At 41.8% G+C, this 18057-nt stretch overlaps 1 protein-coding gene across 1 annotated transcript in view; it reads right to left on the reverse strand.

Moving 5' to 3' along the window:
• Positions 1 to 18057, reverse strand: part of CPNE8 (copine 8) — a 250977-nt gene that overhangs the window by 100151 nt on the left and 132769 nt on the right. The window contains exons 8-10 of the mRNA XM_062195063.1: positions 11573 to 11676; positions 8319 to 8423; positions 7041 to 7082 (exon numbers count right to left, since the gene is read on the reverse strand). Of these exons, the coding sequence (XP_062051047.1) occupies positions 7041 to 7082; positions 8319 to 8423; positions 11573 to 11676 (251 nt within the window). The remainder of the gene's footprint in view (positions 1 to 7040; positions 7083 to 8318; positions 8424 to 11572; positions 11677 to 18057) is intronic.

Raw genomic sequence — 18057 nt, forward strand, 5'->3', positions numbered from 1 at the left:
TGTCCCCTCATCTCTGTGCTCCCCCAATCTCTGTGCCTCTATGGCAATTGGTGTCATGGTAACTAGCAGGCCCATCTCCTGGGCTACTGCCCACAACCCTGTCATGTGACAGTTTGGTTCCAAGCCACTACTGTGCACCAAGGAACACAAGCTGGGTGTGGTTACTTGTAAGTCAATGTCAACATGTGGATGTGACTGTATGTAAACATATGGCTGCATGTGGCTGCATGCAACTGTATTTAACTGTCTCTGCCACCCCAGCCACGAGGGCACGTATCTCCTGTGACTCCACAGCCATCAAAAATCAATGACTGGGGCCTGTGCCGTGGCATAGCAGGTAAAGCCACTGTCAGCAGTGCCAACATCCCATATGGAAGCCGATTCAAGACTCGGCTGCTCACTTCTGATCCAGCTCCTTGCTATGGTCTGGGAAAGCAGCAGAAGACAGCCAAAATCCTTGAGCCCCTAAAGAAGCTCCTAGTTCCTGGCTTTGGATGGGTGCAGCTCCAGCCACTGCAGTCAATTGGGGAGTGAACCAATGGATGGAAGACCTCTCTCTCTTGCTGCCTCTTCTCTCTGTGTAACTCTGATTTTCAAATAAATAAATAAATCTTTAAAAAAAAATCAAGGACTGTTCCTTGTATATTTCTCACCAACACTATAAGTAATATATATATATGTATATAAATATAAACCCCATAAATGGCTCCAAGTTATTCTGATCCATCAAAATCTAAATCTGGAGGCTGGCGCTGTGGCATAGCAGGTAAAGCCGCCATCTGCAGTGCTGGCAACCCATATGGGCACCGGTTCAAGACCCGGCTGTTCCACTTCCGATCCAGCTCTCTGCTATTGCCTGGGATAGCAACAGAAGATGGCCTAAGTCCTTGGGCCTCTGTACCCATGTGGGAAGAACCAGAGGAAGCTCCTGGTTCCTGACTTTGGATTGGTGCAGCTCCTGCCATTGTGGCCAATTGGGGAGTGAACCAGCGGATGGAAGACTTCTCTCTCTCTGCCTCTCCTTCTCTCTCTATGTAACTCTGACTTTCAACTAAATAAATATTTTTTAAAAAAATCTAAATCTGCTTGTCCTGGGCACTAAGCCTTAGACACACAATAAAGACGCTACTTTTCACATTCAGCACATTGCCTGGCAAACTTAAAACACAACAAAAACTCAGCAACAACCTCTCAAGCTAATTAATAGGATTTCCACTGGGGCACAAATACATGAAGACGTACGGAATCTGAAAACTGATTATCACTTCAAATATCTGATATACACCAAATTAAATCAGTCTTTCATGAGGTAAAACTTACAGATGAAAAGTAAATGAGATTAAAGACTTGCAGACTACTTCCGAGAGAAATCATTTACTAACTTCTTTGTAGGTGGAAGAAGAAAGATGTCAGTGAATAATAGGTAGATGATATTTCATTTATCAACACTACAACAAGTCTCCAAGAAGTGACAGTTCCTGGAACGGAGACAGGAGGCTGAGCCTTCTCTCTTGGACACAGGCCCGGGACATGCAGAGTTAAGTGCAGGCAAACGGTGAGCTACAGCTCCACTTCAATCAGTCTGAAAGTCTTAGCTCACCAGTAAATTCTTCAGCACTGGGCCAAGAACCACTCGGTCATGATGAAGCATAACCCCACAGTGGAAGCATCACCAATGTGTTTATCAAACGGGATCTTCGGAGTTCACATTCCAGAACATGACAGAATCTTTGTGGCATTTCACAGATTAATGACCGTCCTGCGCTGGTATATGATAAATACGGCTGTCTGAGACAGCTCAGGCTGTAAACGGGGACACGTGTGCTATCCCTGCTCAACGCTCTCCCAAGCTGGGATTTCATGACTGACAGTGCACACCACCACCCTTTCATCAAATCTTCATTTTCTGGGAGACAGTGATCAACTTGGCAGCCCACTTACAATCAGTCCCACGTGAGAGCAGTGTGCATTCAGTGCAGGCTGTTCCAGGAATGCCCCCCGAATGTTAAACTAAGCCACCATTTCAGCTGAAGCAACTCCACGCGACTGTAGCTTTTCCCACACACCACTGCTGATTGCTCTGTCAGCCACACAAGTCAGTTTCTGAGCACCTCAGCTTTCAATTTCTAAAATGAGGTTTAAATATTCTTCCTTCACATCCCCTAAAGAAACAATGGGAATTGAGGGAATGATTTCAGTAAGGTAGATCCGCCTGTTGAACATGGGCTCCTTGTAAAGAGAAGATTCCGACCAAGGTCAAGACTGCTCCTGTGCTCCCAACATGCCGTCAATGTGCCTAGGTCAACAGCACAGATGACCACACCCTAGGCTAGATTATCTCAGGGTAGTTAGCATGAACTCAACACCTTCGCCACATTTTTCTGTGCTGCACAGGGTCATGTTTCAGGATTAATTTCAAGCTCATTAATAACAATGTTAATGCTGCCAAAATTCTTTTAAAATCATATTTACTCATTTTATTTTCACTGTATTTTAAAGGCAGAGGGACAGAGACCGGAGAGAGATTTTCCATCCACTGGTTCACTTCCCAAATGCCTCCAAAAGCTAGGGTTGAGCCAGGGGGAAGCTGGGAGCCTAGAACTGAATGTGAATCTCCCATGTTAAGTAGCAGGGACACAGTACCTGAGCCATCACTGCTAACCACCAGGGTGTGCATTAGCAGGAAGCTTCAATCAGAAGTGGAGGCGGGACTCAAACCCAGGCACTCTGATATGGGATACGGGCATCCCACGCATCCTCTTAACCACTGCATTATACACCCCAACCAGGAAATACTACCAGAATTCAGACACGAGATCACACCACTGCCTTAAATTCCCCAACTAGGACTCTCAGGATTGACCTGGAGTACTGAAGGTAGGGACAGCAGGCAGGCAGCGCCAGCAAACAGCTCCCACTGTAATTTTTAACTGAAATAGTCTCTCAAGATTCGGAACAGACTGCCCTACTGCCTTTCTATTCTTAAATTCATAAACAAAATAATACCTATCTAACCAGTGTGCACCAGGTTATAAGGGGTCAATCCTAAACTACTACAAAATAGACACAAAATGTTCCATTTGATAAAAAGTTACTTATCATACACACAGTGGGCTCCATTCATGTCTAAGTGGCTTGCTCCTGCCGACAGCCACTAGTCAATGGGCAGTGACAAGTTAAAGCAGACATGAGTGGTAAACACAAAATACATACCGGATTTCAAAGACTTTTGAGTATAAAAGTATAAGTATAAAAAAATTGAAGTTCCTCTTATTAATGTTTCTACTGTTTCTATATTAAAGTGATAGTCTACTGTTTATTTATTTATTTATTTATTGACAGGCAGAGTGGACAGTGAGAGAGAGAGAGACAGAAAGGTCTTCCTTTTCCATTGGTTCACCACCCAGTGGCTGCTGCGACCAGTGCACCACGCTGATCCAAAGCCAGGAATCAGGTGCTTCTCCTGGTCTCCCATGCGGGTGCAGGGCCCAAAAAATAAAAAAATAAAAAATAAAAAACACTAAGCAAATAATTTTTTCAAATGTTAAGACTCAAAAGTTATGGATCTGCATTTAGAGTAAAAATGGTACAGGATTCAGGACAAATGTTAAAGACGACAGAACCAGAGAACAGGAAGCAGCCTCTGCTGACCACAACCTGGTGTCAGGAACTCTGCGTGTCCCATTACAGTCACGCTGCTTTGCAGAAATGACATCCACACTGGGAAATTATGTCAGCCAAATAAAAGTGCATGTAGTTTAATAACCATGGTATGATACCACAACTTAAACTATCCATGTGGTGACCTTTATCATTTTCACTATAAAATTATTATCTGCATTACATAAATTTTTTATGTATCCTTCAACTGGAGACCAAAGTAGCTTCCAAATTTCATATACAATATTTAATTAAAAGTTATCAAGAATTATTTATTATTTTAACTTTGCTTTCTGTATGTCACCCACAAACTGATCGTTTTGCTAACATTGAAAAGGCAATTTTGGTACATATGAATACGCAGAATCAAACACTGATATCATCTATTAAAGTACATATTTACAGTTTGTGTTAAAGATGGAGCACCTTAGCCCCAACATTACATCGCTTTTGAAATTACATTCCATTCCCCTAATTACTCTGCTAATGATATTATTCAACGAATGTTTAATTTCCCAACAGTATTCCCCCTTGCCAACCTCTCCCTCTTTATTTTCACAGCCTTTATCTCCTCAGACTCCCCCTGAGCACCTTGTTAATGATGGTACACAGAAGTGAAACTTTAAAAAAGAAAAAAGCAGCCGGTGCGGCAGCTCACTAGGCTAAGCCTCCACCTACGGCACCGGCACACTGGGTTCTAGTCCGAGTCTGGCCCCAGATTCTGTCCCGGTTGCCCCTCTTCCAGGCCAGCTCTCTGCTATGGCCCGGGAAGGCAGTGGAGGATGGCCCAGGTCCTTGGGCCCTGCACCCGCATGGGAGACCAGGAGGAAGCACCTGGCTCCTGCCTTCAGATTGGCGCAACACGCCGGCCGCAGCGGCCATTGGAGGGTGAACCAACGGTAAAGGAAGACCTTTCTCTCTCTCTGTCTCTCACTGTCCACTCTGTCAAAAAAAAAAAAAAAAAAAAAAAAGGCAGCATAGCAGTCATCACTGCCAATCTTCCCTGCAAATGGTTTGCAATCCAATGGCAAATCAGCTTCTAAATCTCTATTTTTTGCCTCTAAATCTGATGTACTGAAAGTCAATCATTATTTTTATTGAAAAGTATTCCCCTAATCTAACAGCCCAATCTTTTACTTCTTTTGTGTTTAGTAAATGATGTGTCTCCCGCCCCCCCACTCCAGCTCTCACTCTCTTAATCTAAGCTGGCTCTCTGACACACTGTACTGCCCCTTCCAAGGTCTCTGAGGATTCCTGCACCATCTGTGTCACTCACTTCTCCTACCTAATTTCTGTTCGATATGAGTTGCTCCCTAGGATTATATTATCTGCTTTTCTAGGTAATAAAAAATTTCAGGTAATAAAATACTGAAATTACGTTAAATCGTGTCTTAGATAGCCTTTGCATTGCTCTTAACTATTCATTGCCTATTATCAAAGTATCCCAGGGTAAGAACTGCATTGGTTAGATTCTGACATAGGTTAAAGACTTATTATGTAAGTGCCAGAATTCACCATCAGTGTAGTGCAACAGTTGGGACCGCAGTGTGGAAGCAGAATGCCATGCCTCAGGTCCACGGTGCTAGCTGTGTGACCTTAGGCAAGTTACTTTTTCCCCCAGTTTCTTCTTCTGTAAAATCTACCTGATATGATGTCTACCATTTATTAAAAACTCAATTAGGACTCACATGAAAAAAATACTTGGAGAACACCCTGCACATTAGAAACATTCAGTAAATCAGATCCTAAGTAACAGTGCTCAACATCCCCAAATTAGAAGAAAAAGTAATTGAAATTCAAGATAATTCTGCTCTTCCCATCTGCTCAAAATTCTTGCAACTCCGAAGCAGACAGGAAGCAACAGGAAAGTCACAGAAACTCACCCTGTGAAGGAAAACCCAGTATCTTCCATTTCCACAAAAGCAGCACTTGATGTGCATGGCTACAGATAAGATCTCAGTGTTTACTCTCCATTTCTAAGTGGTCAAATCAGAACTACTTCCCCAACTGCCAAAAATGGCCAGGAAAGGCCACCACCTATGCACAGAGTCAATTAAAATGTAACAGGTATATGCTCCAGAGCATAAGGCCTTGACTCAGACTGATGGTACCGCCTTTCGCAATTACCCTGAGCAGTCAAACTCATTTTCTCAGTGAATCACGTTTAATGATGCCATGGAACCTAAGTTCCTATGAAGAAAAACAAGGTTTCCAATGAGAATCCTCCAGAATGCACGTGGAATTTTTACACAGCAAACCTGAATAATTAATTATTTAAATGAATACGTGGCAGAAATATAAAGACCACTGTGGCATGAAATCCTTGAGTCTTTAACTCTTAGGCAGGTGACGCATGGGTTAGGATCTCTCATCTCTCTCTGTCTCCCCTCATCACTGCTGGGGAAGCCTGAGAGCACCGTTGAAACATGCGTGTGAATGCGTGTGTATAAACGCTTGCCTATGGGTCTCTACCTGGGCGTTTCTTGCTCCTGCAACAGAATGAGGGCAGCCAGCAGTGCTCAGTATCCAGACACTCTCACTCCGCTGGGCACTCTCACTCCGCTGGGCACGGCTGCTGGCTGGAATGCAACGCTCCCAGAAAGACCTTGCTTAGATCTTGAGCTACAACCTCTTTTCAGCTCCATATACTAGTGAACTGTGGCTGGGTTCAGGGCTTGCACCATGTGAACAACTTGAAGACCCCTCTGCTTTCCCATTCACCATCGTCCTTGGACATTGGTACCTTTGGTCCCTTCAGGAACCACCTGGAGTGGCAGCTAAGACAAAACGGACTCTTACGATTTCTGAGCCCTATCATTTAATAGGACCCCCATGAATCCTATGTAAAACAGCAGAAACACAGGGGAAAAGGCCCTAGAGGAAAAGGGAAAAGTGTGTTCCCTCCCTGTGGGTCTTCCACATCTCCTGGGATGTGCAGAGGAAGACTGACTGCAGAGCTCTGAACAACTATTTGGTTTGGCAATCACCAGGCACCATTCTGCAGTTGCTGTTGATGAGGTGGGCACCTGTTCTTTGGTGGAGGGAGGGCACAGGGCTCAGGTGTGCTCCCTTCAATAGCTCAGGCATGAAGTAATAGGGCTCTGCAGATATCCTGGAAAATGCAGAAATGTCAGAATCCCTGCGGCCAACAAAGGAGACGTCTGTAGGTGTCACACAGTAAGAAGGTATCAGGCCCCAACTGAAAATCTCTACTATGTTACTATAAGAAGACCTCTGTTTTCAAAAGGAAATACACCTGTTCTTAATAACTCATGTAAATATTTCCACAACATTTGGAAAACCCGATAAAATATGCAATCTGAACACTGAAATAAAAGTTTCAAGAACAAGAATTAAAAAAAAAAAAGAAAACGTCTTACCTCCCATCTCGATCCCAGTCGTACACCTCTACTTTGATTGTTCTGTCCACGGGGGGGAAAAACACATGAAGTTACATATTAAGAATAAAATATTATGAGAAATAAAAAATAAGATATCAGACTTTCTTAGATAAACCAGTATAAACATGTGGTTTTACAAAGTAATCTGAAAATGGTTTTGCTTATGACTGTAATTTTATCTTAAAGTAGGTTTGCAAAATCCATTTTGATTCTCTACAGGGAGTAAGGAAAGTACATAGCGGACATAGCTCTTCTATGAGGAGGGAGGCACTCAGTTCTCCACTGCTGAAGATCTCTGTCTTGCAACAACATTTCTGACACTCAGCATGGGGCAGCATCCCTCAGAAGTCTCGTCAAAACCCACAGTCTGGGTCTCTAGCTCAGTCGGTCGTCACTGCGGCCTGAGAATCTGAATTTCTACCAGGATACCTACACTGACATTGCTAAGTGGAAACCACCTGATGAGAATAACGAATGAATGAATGAACGAAATGACAGTCAAGTGGAATGATGAACTTCAAAGCAATCTTAATTATACACCGATAATCACTCTTTCACTCACTCACTGATGGCATAATTTCCATTTTTTAAATAGAGAAATAGCAAGATAACTAAAACAACAATGACACTGGGTATTAACTTTTCATGGTTGCTTTTCTCTGGGGATGTGTTGGTTTTTATATTGTAACTACAAATAATTTAATTTAAAAACAGGAAAAAAAAACTTGGGCATTAAGAAACGTCCAGGTACAGTGTGGGAAGACGTGTTGGACTCTTGCACTGAGCCACCTGTAAAACACCAAAGTCTCCCTGTTGTGCATCTGGGGCTCCTTCACGAAGGGACAAGGCTGAACAACGTTCTCGAGGGTCTGCCGGAGCTGGTGACAGCCCAGCCACACGCCGGCACCTCCTGTGTACCTGCTCCTTCTGCTGCAGACTTGAGGCAGTGAAAATGCTGGTGACTTCAGAATAATGAGTGCAAACCTAAACTCACAATTTTTTAGCACTTGGAACATTTTTGTTGTCAGAAAATCCACCAGTTTACTCAAATCTTGATTAGATAAACTATCCCTTTTCCTCAGATCATTTGGAACTTTTTAAAAGTTGTTCCAAATTTTTCGAACAAATCATTTATGCCTTTATAAATAAACATCTACAAAGGTAAATAAACCACTTTGCTGTGTGCCTAAAATCTGGCTTAGAGATCAGACCCGCAGTCAGCATTCAGAGTCTCAGTGAAGCTGTCCCTTCTCTCACCTGTCGTAGTCTCCGTTGCATAGAGCTCTCACGGAGATCTTGAAGGCCTGCCACACAGGGTTCAGGGTGTTTTTCACAACTTCTGTTTTATGGCAAATTGTAAAACTGTATAAAAAAAGAGAAGGGGTTCCCATTAGTATATATTGTTTTTTAGTATTAGTATATATTGTCTTTTTTGTGCAAAACTTACATTATGAGGCCCTCTGTTGCTAACGCATCATTTAATAAAAGAAGACATAAATTTAAAACTTTGAAGAGAAAGAGAACTTGTGGACAGCTTAAGGGGAAATCTTAGTCAAAGGAAGGGGACAGGGCTTCTTTTTGTTATGTTTATTTATTTATTTGAAAGGCAGAGTTACATGGGGGGAGGGGAGAGGGAGCGAGAGGGAGGAGGGAGGGGGAGAGAGATTCCATCCACTGGTTCACTCCCCATCAGAAGGCGACTCATTTGGACTCACATTGTGGTGCAGTAGGCTACACCTCCACCTATGGTGCTGGCATCCCATATGGGTGTTGGTTCAAGTCCTGCCTGCTCCTCTTCCAATCTAACTCCCTGCTGATGGTCTACTAAAGCAGTGGAAGATGGCCCAAGTGCCTGGGCCCCTGGACCTGTGTAGGAGACCTGGATGACGCTCCTGGCTCTTGGTTCCTAGCTCCAGATTGGCTCAGCTCCAGCCCTTGCAGCCATTTGGGGAGTGAACTAGCAGATCGAAGACCTTTCTTTCTCTGTGTCTCTCCCTCTCTGTGTCTGTAACTCTACTTCTCAAAGAAATAAATAAAATCTTTTAAAAGAAGGTGACTCATCTTCCCAGGGAGGTATTTCTGAGTCAGGGATTCTTCTGACTCCTGTTAATCATTCTACTGTGTAAGGCACTGGTGGGAGACAGCCAGTAACACCTCACTGGGGAGTGAGCCAGCGCCACCAGGGCAGTGCTAACAGGACACTGGGCAGCTCTCCTAACACTCAGGGGTGCCGCTGCAGAAATGTAAATGTGTATCACAAGCAGCATTAGGAAGAAAATGTTTTTATTAAATCAGACCCATCTACCAAAAATAGCTATTCCAAAGGAACATTATTACCTAAACTGGAATGCAGGTAAAGTTGAAAAATGTGAAAAGAAAAAAATAAGAATTTATAATCACATATAATTATGGTTTTAAATTAATGGCCCCAGTAGAAATTTAGTTTTACTTCTTCTCATAAAATGAACCTCAAACAGGACAGCAAATTTTTGAAATAACTCCATAATAAAGCTAAAAACAAGGGCTGGAGTTGAGGCACAGCAGGTTAAGCTGCCACCTATGGTGCTGGACTCCCATATCTGAGTGCCACTTCAAGTCCACACTGCTCTGCTTCGGATCCAGCTCCCTGCTGATGTGTCTCAGGAAGCAACTCAAGATGGCCCAAGTGCCCGGGTCCTTGCCATCCATGTGGGAGCCCCAGGAGGAGCTCCAGGCTCCTGGCTTTGCCGCGGCCCAGCCCAGGACACAGTGCACATTTGAGTATAAACCAGACAATGAAAGATTTCTCAGTCTCTTCTATCACTTTGTTTTTCACATAAATGTTTTCAAAGGCTAAAACATCTACAAATATAGAGATCTACAGTAAATATGGAGCACATGAAAGCATTTTTGCTCAGTGAGTCTATTAAGACACAAACTATTTGGAGCTGGCTGTAAACTAATGTTTGTACAGATACACAAAAAGTTTTCTGAAATGAGCTTAATTTTTAGCAACAGACATTTAAAATGATTTCATAATACTGGATTTTTAAAATTTTTAAATTCTTTTCAAATGTTTAAATTTTATTTACTAAGTGTAAATATGTTTTGATTTTATCTACTAAGTGTTTTACTAGTGTAGTAATTTCTGTAATAAAAACGTCACTAGTGCCGTTAAACACATGTACAACAACTGTACAAGTAATCTTGAAAAATAAATAGGACTAATAAGAATAAAAATAGAAATCAGCAAACAACTGGCTCACACAGGAAGAGGCAGAACAACACTGGGACTTGAGAAACTTAAACCTTTCTTTAGTTTTCCCCACCTTTGAAAGGACTGGCAAACATTTTTTTTTTCTACTTTTATAGGTAAAGTTAGTGTTCAGATGCAAATGAGTGGCTCACTTTTTCACCACCCAAACAGAAGGGAAAAATATCACATTCCATTATTTTACAGGAGCCGCACCAACCAAAATCCCATAATAATCATTCCAAACTGCCCAGTATATCACATTAAATGGAAAACCTTCTATTTTTATGTTACAGACTATACACTTGCTTGGTAACAACACACTCTGTAATTTTATTTATAACTAAGTTTAGCAGTAGTGACTTTTTTTTTTCCCATTCTGTTTGTTTCGTTTTTAACTTCCAGATGACATTTTCTCTTTAGCTAATATTTTACCTTGCACAGTTAAGGCAGACAAAAAATAGAAATATAATGCAAGGTGGCAGCAACAGCTAATGCTTAGGTTCTTCTTACAAGTCAGAAAAACTTCCACATGGGACTTAATCCTGTGGGTAACTGTTGCTATTACTCCATTTGAAATTGAGCTTTACACAGGTCAGTAAACCTGCCCTTGGTCCCACAGCTATTCAGAAGCACAATCATGATTTAAACCTAGCACACAGAACCTGAGTCACATTTTTAACCCCAAACTTTCTCATGAACACTGACAGCACAGAGGAATGACAGAGAACAGTTAAATATATTTAAGGGTAGAACCACACACACGAAATTACTTTCTACAATCCCATGAATATGCATTCAAACCACAAAAAAAAAAAAAAAAACAATCTAACTACCAGTAACAAAGATCTTCAATTTATTACATTATGATCAAACATGTTACTGAATCTTAGGTTCAGATTATCACTGGAGGAAAAGAAAAACAACAACTCTCATAAAACACAACCCACATAGTCTATTTCCTTCTGTAAGAAGAGCCTATAACAAAATACACTGTTTCAGCATTTTTAGGTTTTTTTCAAAGTAATTCCATAGTATGAATGCAATTTCATCATTTTATGAGGAGTGGAAGTGTTTCTGTAAAACTGAAAATTACTTATTACAACCAAACAAAACATAAAATGCTTATAAAGTTACACATCATAACTCACTAACAAAAATCACATTTTTTGAAATACCTAAATATTTTACTCCATTTATCAGTGTAAAGAGTTTCTCTGAAAAAAAAAAAAAAAAAAAAACTTGTATTCAAATATCATCTGAATGAAAACAGACCCACCTGCCATCTTCATTACTTCGATAAAAAACAAGGAAAGGATCAGATTTTCCAAAGAAGTCTTTCTTGTCCAATTTGTTGGCACAAAACTGCATCAGAACAGCATCCTACAAACAAAATTAATAAAAGAGCTCAAAACTTGAGCTATAAATAACCAGAAACTGTGGCTCTCACATAGGACTTGACAAGACAACCAGTTTGCCATTTTAACACAAACAGACAAGTGTGGGAGAGTCCCAGGCAACACAAAATTGTTTTTGAAAGGACTGAGCAAGTTAAAAATTCCACTGCAAATTTTCATTCTTGTCTAAAACTATTATTTTTCAAAAACCTTTAACATTTTCCTACTAAAAAGAAATAGAAAGCTTGATGACTCTGGGCCATGGTGTTGGAACACAGTATTTACTCAAAGCTACAGTTATTTACACACATAGTTTTAGAACATAAGTTTTTTTTAATTGTTGTTTTTAATATTTGGGAAGTATCTGCTAAGCACCTGCCACACACTGTTAACGCACCAGATGCTGACATGTATTCGATGATTCGATGGGAATAAGACCCACTCACCACCCATGAGGGCTCTTCCACAAGCTCATGAAAAATATGTATCATTAGAAAGGTATGTATTTGCCTCTCAATCAGAAAACTTAATTGTAGCTTAGACAACACCTTTCTTAGCTCCTCTAATAATGACTCTGTCCTTTGTTCTAGACCTTGTCTAATGCACTTGGGCCTCATTCCTTCGTAATCATAACCTCTACTCTACCAATGGCTCTACTCCCAACCTGTGTGTACTGATGGTCCTCTTCCCCTCTTAATGCTGTATAATTGTTCAGACCTGGTAAATGCCACTCTTAGGATCATTGGTTACTGTCCTCACCCTGTCTTTTATGACCTTGTCTAAATATGATCAGAGTTGGCGAACTTGGAAGGCTTCCATAGCCTTGGCAACTCATGACGAGAACCTAGGGTGGTTCCTGGCGCCATAAACTAGAGTGTCAATTTGTTGGGTCAACAACAGGAGTCACTGTGCAGTGCACTTGCTCCTCCTGTGGGATCTCTGTCCTTAATGTGCTGTACATTTTGATTTAATGCTATAACTAGTACTCAAACAGTATGTTTCACTTTGTGTTTCTATGTGGGTGCAAACTGTTGAAATCTTTATACTAAATTGATCTTCTGTATAGAAAGAGAATTGAAAATGAATCTTGATGTGAATGGAAGGGGAGAGGGAGCGGGAGAGGGGAGGGTTGCAGGTGGGAGGGAAGTTAGGGGAGGGGGAAGCCATTGTAATCCATAAGCTGTACATTGGAAATTTATATTAATTAAATAAAAGTTTAAAAAAATAGATAATCAAAAAAGGTATGCATGGATTTCAAAAATTCTGCACATCAAAATAAGCGTATATTTTGAGTACCTTAAAATTTTTTTAAAAAATTATAAAGAGTTCTCAGGTAGTTCAGATACAATTCAAAGAACACAGTGATCCACCCCCTCTTCTGCTTTATAACTGTGTGCTATTTTTAATTCACTTTATAGTCATAATGTTCCACTGAATAAAGAGATCAAACAATTATTAAAATTTATTTACTTTCATTTTAGTTGAAAGGCAGAGAGTCAGGGACACAGATCGAAAGGCCTTCCATCACTATCTGACTCCCCAAACGCCTGCAACAGCCAAGGCTGGGCCTGCTGAAGCCAGGAACCCAGAGCTGTTTGTTACCCCTGTGGGTGCCAGGGACCCAAGCGCTTGAGCTATCAACACCTGCTGTAACTCCGGTTGTGCGTCAGCAGGAAGCTGGAACAGAAGCAGCGCAGTCAGAAATTGAACTGGGCGCTCTGAAAGGGGCTGCTGGCTCCCAAGCTGTGATAGAACTGCTACATCATATGTTCTCCTCTTAGTTCCGTTTTAATATGGTATTCGTGAAGTACTCTCAAAGTTTACAATCTATTTGTGAGATTGCCACTTGTTAATTATACCAGAGCACAGCAAAATGTATCACTAAGTGCATTTAAAATAATTTGTATGATATTGGAAGTCAAGAAAAGCAAAGCACATTCATTTTCTTTGGTAATATAATTACCTGATTATCATGCCAAACCCATCATCTGTATCAATTTAAATAATCAAGCACTCATAATCTACAAGTAGAAATGTAAACAAGCCGGAGCATCATAAATCATGGAAGTTGAACATTTTTCAATTTGACAGGATGAGCATTTGTTTAAGGCAGAAAATGTAGTTATCTAAAAATTAAAACCACTCTTTTGGGGGTTTCTTTACGTTTTTTAACTAAGATGTGAAAAATTTGACAAAGCAGTAGAATGACCAAGGAATTCAGGTAGTATCAACAGGTCACAGCGTGGAAGGCTGTCTGGTGAAAACATTACCAGTGTCTCAAAAGCCTCTCTCCCTCGCCACTTACTTACTGTGCAGAGTGTGGCAAGACCTACCAACCATCCACCCAAAACTATCCTTTCCGTTCAATGATTCCAGAACATTCTAGAGAAGATGACGTCATCTCTCTTTTTCATTCACTCATCCACTCACTCACCTATTTAGGTTGACACTGCTCAAGCAGTGCTCCAGCTGGGACCTGGGAGTGAGCTCCTGCAGTAAGAGGATTTCTAGCCTGCGAAGGTCACACTTTGTATCTGACATCTGCCACCGTATTGCTACAGCAGCATCTGACTTTACTGTTTAACATACAGCTGTGATCACTTCTCAGAGCAACACTCATGATACAGCAGGAGAGATTCTACCCAGCCAAACTGACCATGAACATTTTAAACAAATTTAAAAGAAGAGAGGCCCAAACCAGAGGGACATATCTAGAATCCCAAACCTCTCCACCAGGATCACCTCCCTGACAGCTGTGAGGACACTGGAGGTTGGATGCTGCCTTCCAGGAAGAAGCAAGGAGAGCACACCCACGATGACCAAACCATGAGATCAAGAACAGGACTGAGGAGGAAGGGCTGTCTCATCAGGCACGGTCCGAATGCGCTTTCACCTCCACATACAGTAAAATGACTTTGCCAGGAGTGTGGTCTAAGAATGTCTTACGCAGGGACTTTCTTAACACATCCTTGCCATGCACCTAGACCGAAACATGCATTTCCAAGAAACATTCTGATACGCTGGACACACCTAACGGATCAGTGAAATGTGCATACTCTAAACTGATTATGAGTGAAACAAGAGATTTATCATTATTACAGTATGGATTTCCACTCAATCATTGATAAAATAAATACCAATTTTTAGTTTAATACCAACTTTTAGTTTTGCAAATTATATTCCTTAAGGCTTGCAAAATGAGTAATTGATTCAAAATAAAGACTGCTTCCAGTGCAGCAAATTAGATAACCTTGGAGAAAATATGCTTTTGCAATTACCCGGGTTAATAACTTAGCAGGGATTCCATCTGTCTCAAGCACAAAGGAAACTCAATTCCGAGAGGCAAATAACCATTGATCTCTCTCCTAGAAATACACCAGCATCATTGCAAAGCATTTTGTTTCATTCTCTTCTGGTTAATTCTTCCTGATAGATCTTCAAGGCCTTTCTTCAACACACCAACCCAGTATTTAGGGCTTTTCACTGAAGAAATGCACTCGATGTTTCTAACAAATTCAAATCTACGCACCCAAAGTTCATGCATAAACTTGCTTCTGCAATGTTCCCAGCTCAACTGGTGCCATGAACATCCACTGGGATGCCCAATGAGGCATCTTGCACTCCTCCCTGTCCTTTCTCCGTTATCCCACTCCTCACCAAGCTACACCATTCAGCCTCCAGCACTCCCCCAAAATCTTCACTGCCCCCACCCCGGTCCGGGCAAACTTTCTTATCTGGACAAGTACAATGGTCTTATTCCCACTCTTCAACCTATCCAATCCATCCTCCACTCAATAGACAGAACAGCGGTCTTAAAACCGGGAGGAAACCATGTAACCCACAACAGAAAATGCCTCAAGTTTTCCCTCTGGACTTAAGACATGAGCGGGATCTTCAGGAGACTCTACAAATGACTGACCAGTGCCCACCTTCCTGCACCAGCAAAGCTTTTCCTGGATCATTCCGCACGGGCAGTCCACGGCCATCTCACCTGAGGATCCTTACACAGCTGCGTGCTCGGCTAAACTTCAGCTCCTTGGCTGACACGTGACTACATGTTTAGGTTTCAGCTTACCTGTGGTCCTTTCAAAGAGGCCAAAGGCACCCCCTCTCCAGTATAAATCAGATTCCCGCTCTAATCTCTGGTAATGTGGATGAACCTCTCGGCACAAATTTTACCTGCACTCACCTGGTTAATGCTTCTTGCGCACACTATCTTTTCAGTAATAATAAGGAAGAGAACTATGTTTTTTTTTTTTTTCTTTTTTCCCTCAGCAACATATTCCAAGTATCCATTCCAGGGACATGACATTTTGTGAATAGTGGTAAATCACTCAATTATCACGGAGAACAAAACATAATCCTTACAGATCATTTCAATCTACTTTTTTTTTTTTGGACAGGCAGAGTTAGAGACAGAGAGAAAGATCTTCCTTTTCCTTTTGTTCACTCCCCAAATGGCCGCTACGGCCAGCGAGCTGCGGCAGGCGCACTATGCAGATCCGAAGCCAGGAGCCAGGTACTTCTCCTGGTCTCCCATGGGGTGCAGGGCCCAAGCACTTGGGCCATCCTCCACTGCCTTCCCGGGCCACAGCAGAGAGCTGGACTGGAAGAGGAGCAACCAGGACAGAATCTGGCACCCCAACCAGGACTAGAACCCGGGGTGCCGGCGCTGCAGGGGGAGGATAAGCCATGTGAGCCGCAGCGCTGGCCCTCAATCTACTTTTAAAACAAGGAGTGAGGATACATTCCTAATATGACTTCTAAATTATACTTTTACTTGGCATCTGACTAGATATAAAAGTCATATGTGTAATAAATTACCTAATATTAAATTGAGATCATCAGGACTGTAACATTAAAAAATAGACATTTGTATAAATTCATGAGTTACACATCTCTCAAACATTGCCTTTTTATTTCTACCGAGCATCCACCTGGGAAAGGTATTAAGATATCAGCATTTTTAGCCGGTGCCGTGGCTTAACAGGCTAACCCTCCACCTTGCGGCGCCGGCACACCAGGTTCTAGTCCCGGTTGGGGCGCAGGATTCTATCCCAGTTGCCCCTCTTCCAGTCCATCTGTCTGCTATGGCCCGGGAAGGCAGTGGAGGATGGCCCAAGTGCTTGGGCCCTGCACCCGCATGGGAGACCGGGAGAAGCACCTGGCTCCTGGCTTCGGATCAGCGAGATGCGCCGGCCGCAGCGGCCATTGGAGGGTGAACCAACGGCAAAAAGGAAGACCTTTCTCTCTCTCTCTCTCTCTCTCTCTCTCTCTCACTATCCACTCTGCCTGTCAAAAAAAAAAAAAAAAAAAAGATATCAGCATTTTAGAAGAAAACATAGAGGAACAGCGTGTTGATATTGACATTGGCTTTTACTTCCTCTATATGACACCAAAAGCACAGGCCCCCAAAAGCAAAAATCGATACATGGAGTGGTATCTAACCAAAAAGCTCCTGTACAGCAAAGAAAAAAAATCGACAAAATGAAAACGATGGACGAAAAGGTGTGCAAATCACGGATCAAACAAATGTTTAATCTCCAAAATATAGAAACAGTCAATTCCTACAACTCAACAGGGGAAGAAAACTACAGTCAAACAAAAAAACACAGCGCCTAATTTAAAAATGGACTACTGTGGCAATGATTTATATTTCTCTTTTTAAAAAACAAACAAAAAAACCTCTAGAAGACAGGATTTTAATTGCTTTCACTATAAAGACATAGTTAATGTTTTAGGAGATGGATGTATTTATCCTGAATAGATATTACACATTATATACATGTGTGTTTTTTAAAATTTTAATTTTATTTATCTGAAAGGTAGAGCTAGAGAGAGGGAGAGGGAAAGACGTAAGATGATCTTCTGTCCTCTGATTCACTCCTCAAATGGCTGCAACAGCCAGGGGCTAGGCCAGACAGAAGCCAGGAGCCAATAGCTTTTTGGGGGTCTCCCACATGGGTGCAAGAGCCAAGCACTTGGCCCATCATCTGCTGCCTTCCCAGGGGCATCAGCAGGGAGCTGGATCAGAAGTGGAATCCCAGTACTGAAGTAAGGCACATTTAGGATGCTGGCATCACAGAGGCAGCTTAACCTGCTATCCCATAATGCTGGCCACTACATATGTCTTTCAACATCACATGGTACCCCATTGATATGTACACTTTATACACCAATTTGATTTTTTAAAATTAAAGAATGGGCTAAATAATTGAATTGACATTTCTCCGAAGAAGGCACAGAAATGGCCAACATGTATATGTATCAGAAGCACTCAGTATCACCAGTCGTTAGAGAAACGCAAATCAAACCACAATGAAGGATCAACTCATGTTTGTTAGAATGGCTGTTATCAAAGCACACA

This window comes from Lepus europaeus, chromosome 6, assembly GCF_033115175.1.
Source record: "Lepus europaeus isolate LE1 chromosome 6, mLepTim1.pri, whole genome shotgun sequence".
NCBI classification, from domain to species: domain Eukaryota; kingdom Metazoa; phylum Chordata; class Mammalia; order Lagomorpha; family Leporidae; genus Lepus; species Lepus europaeus.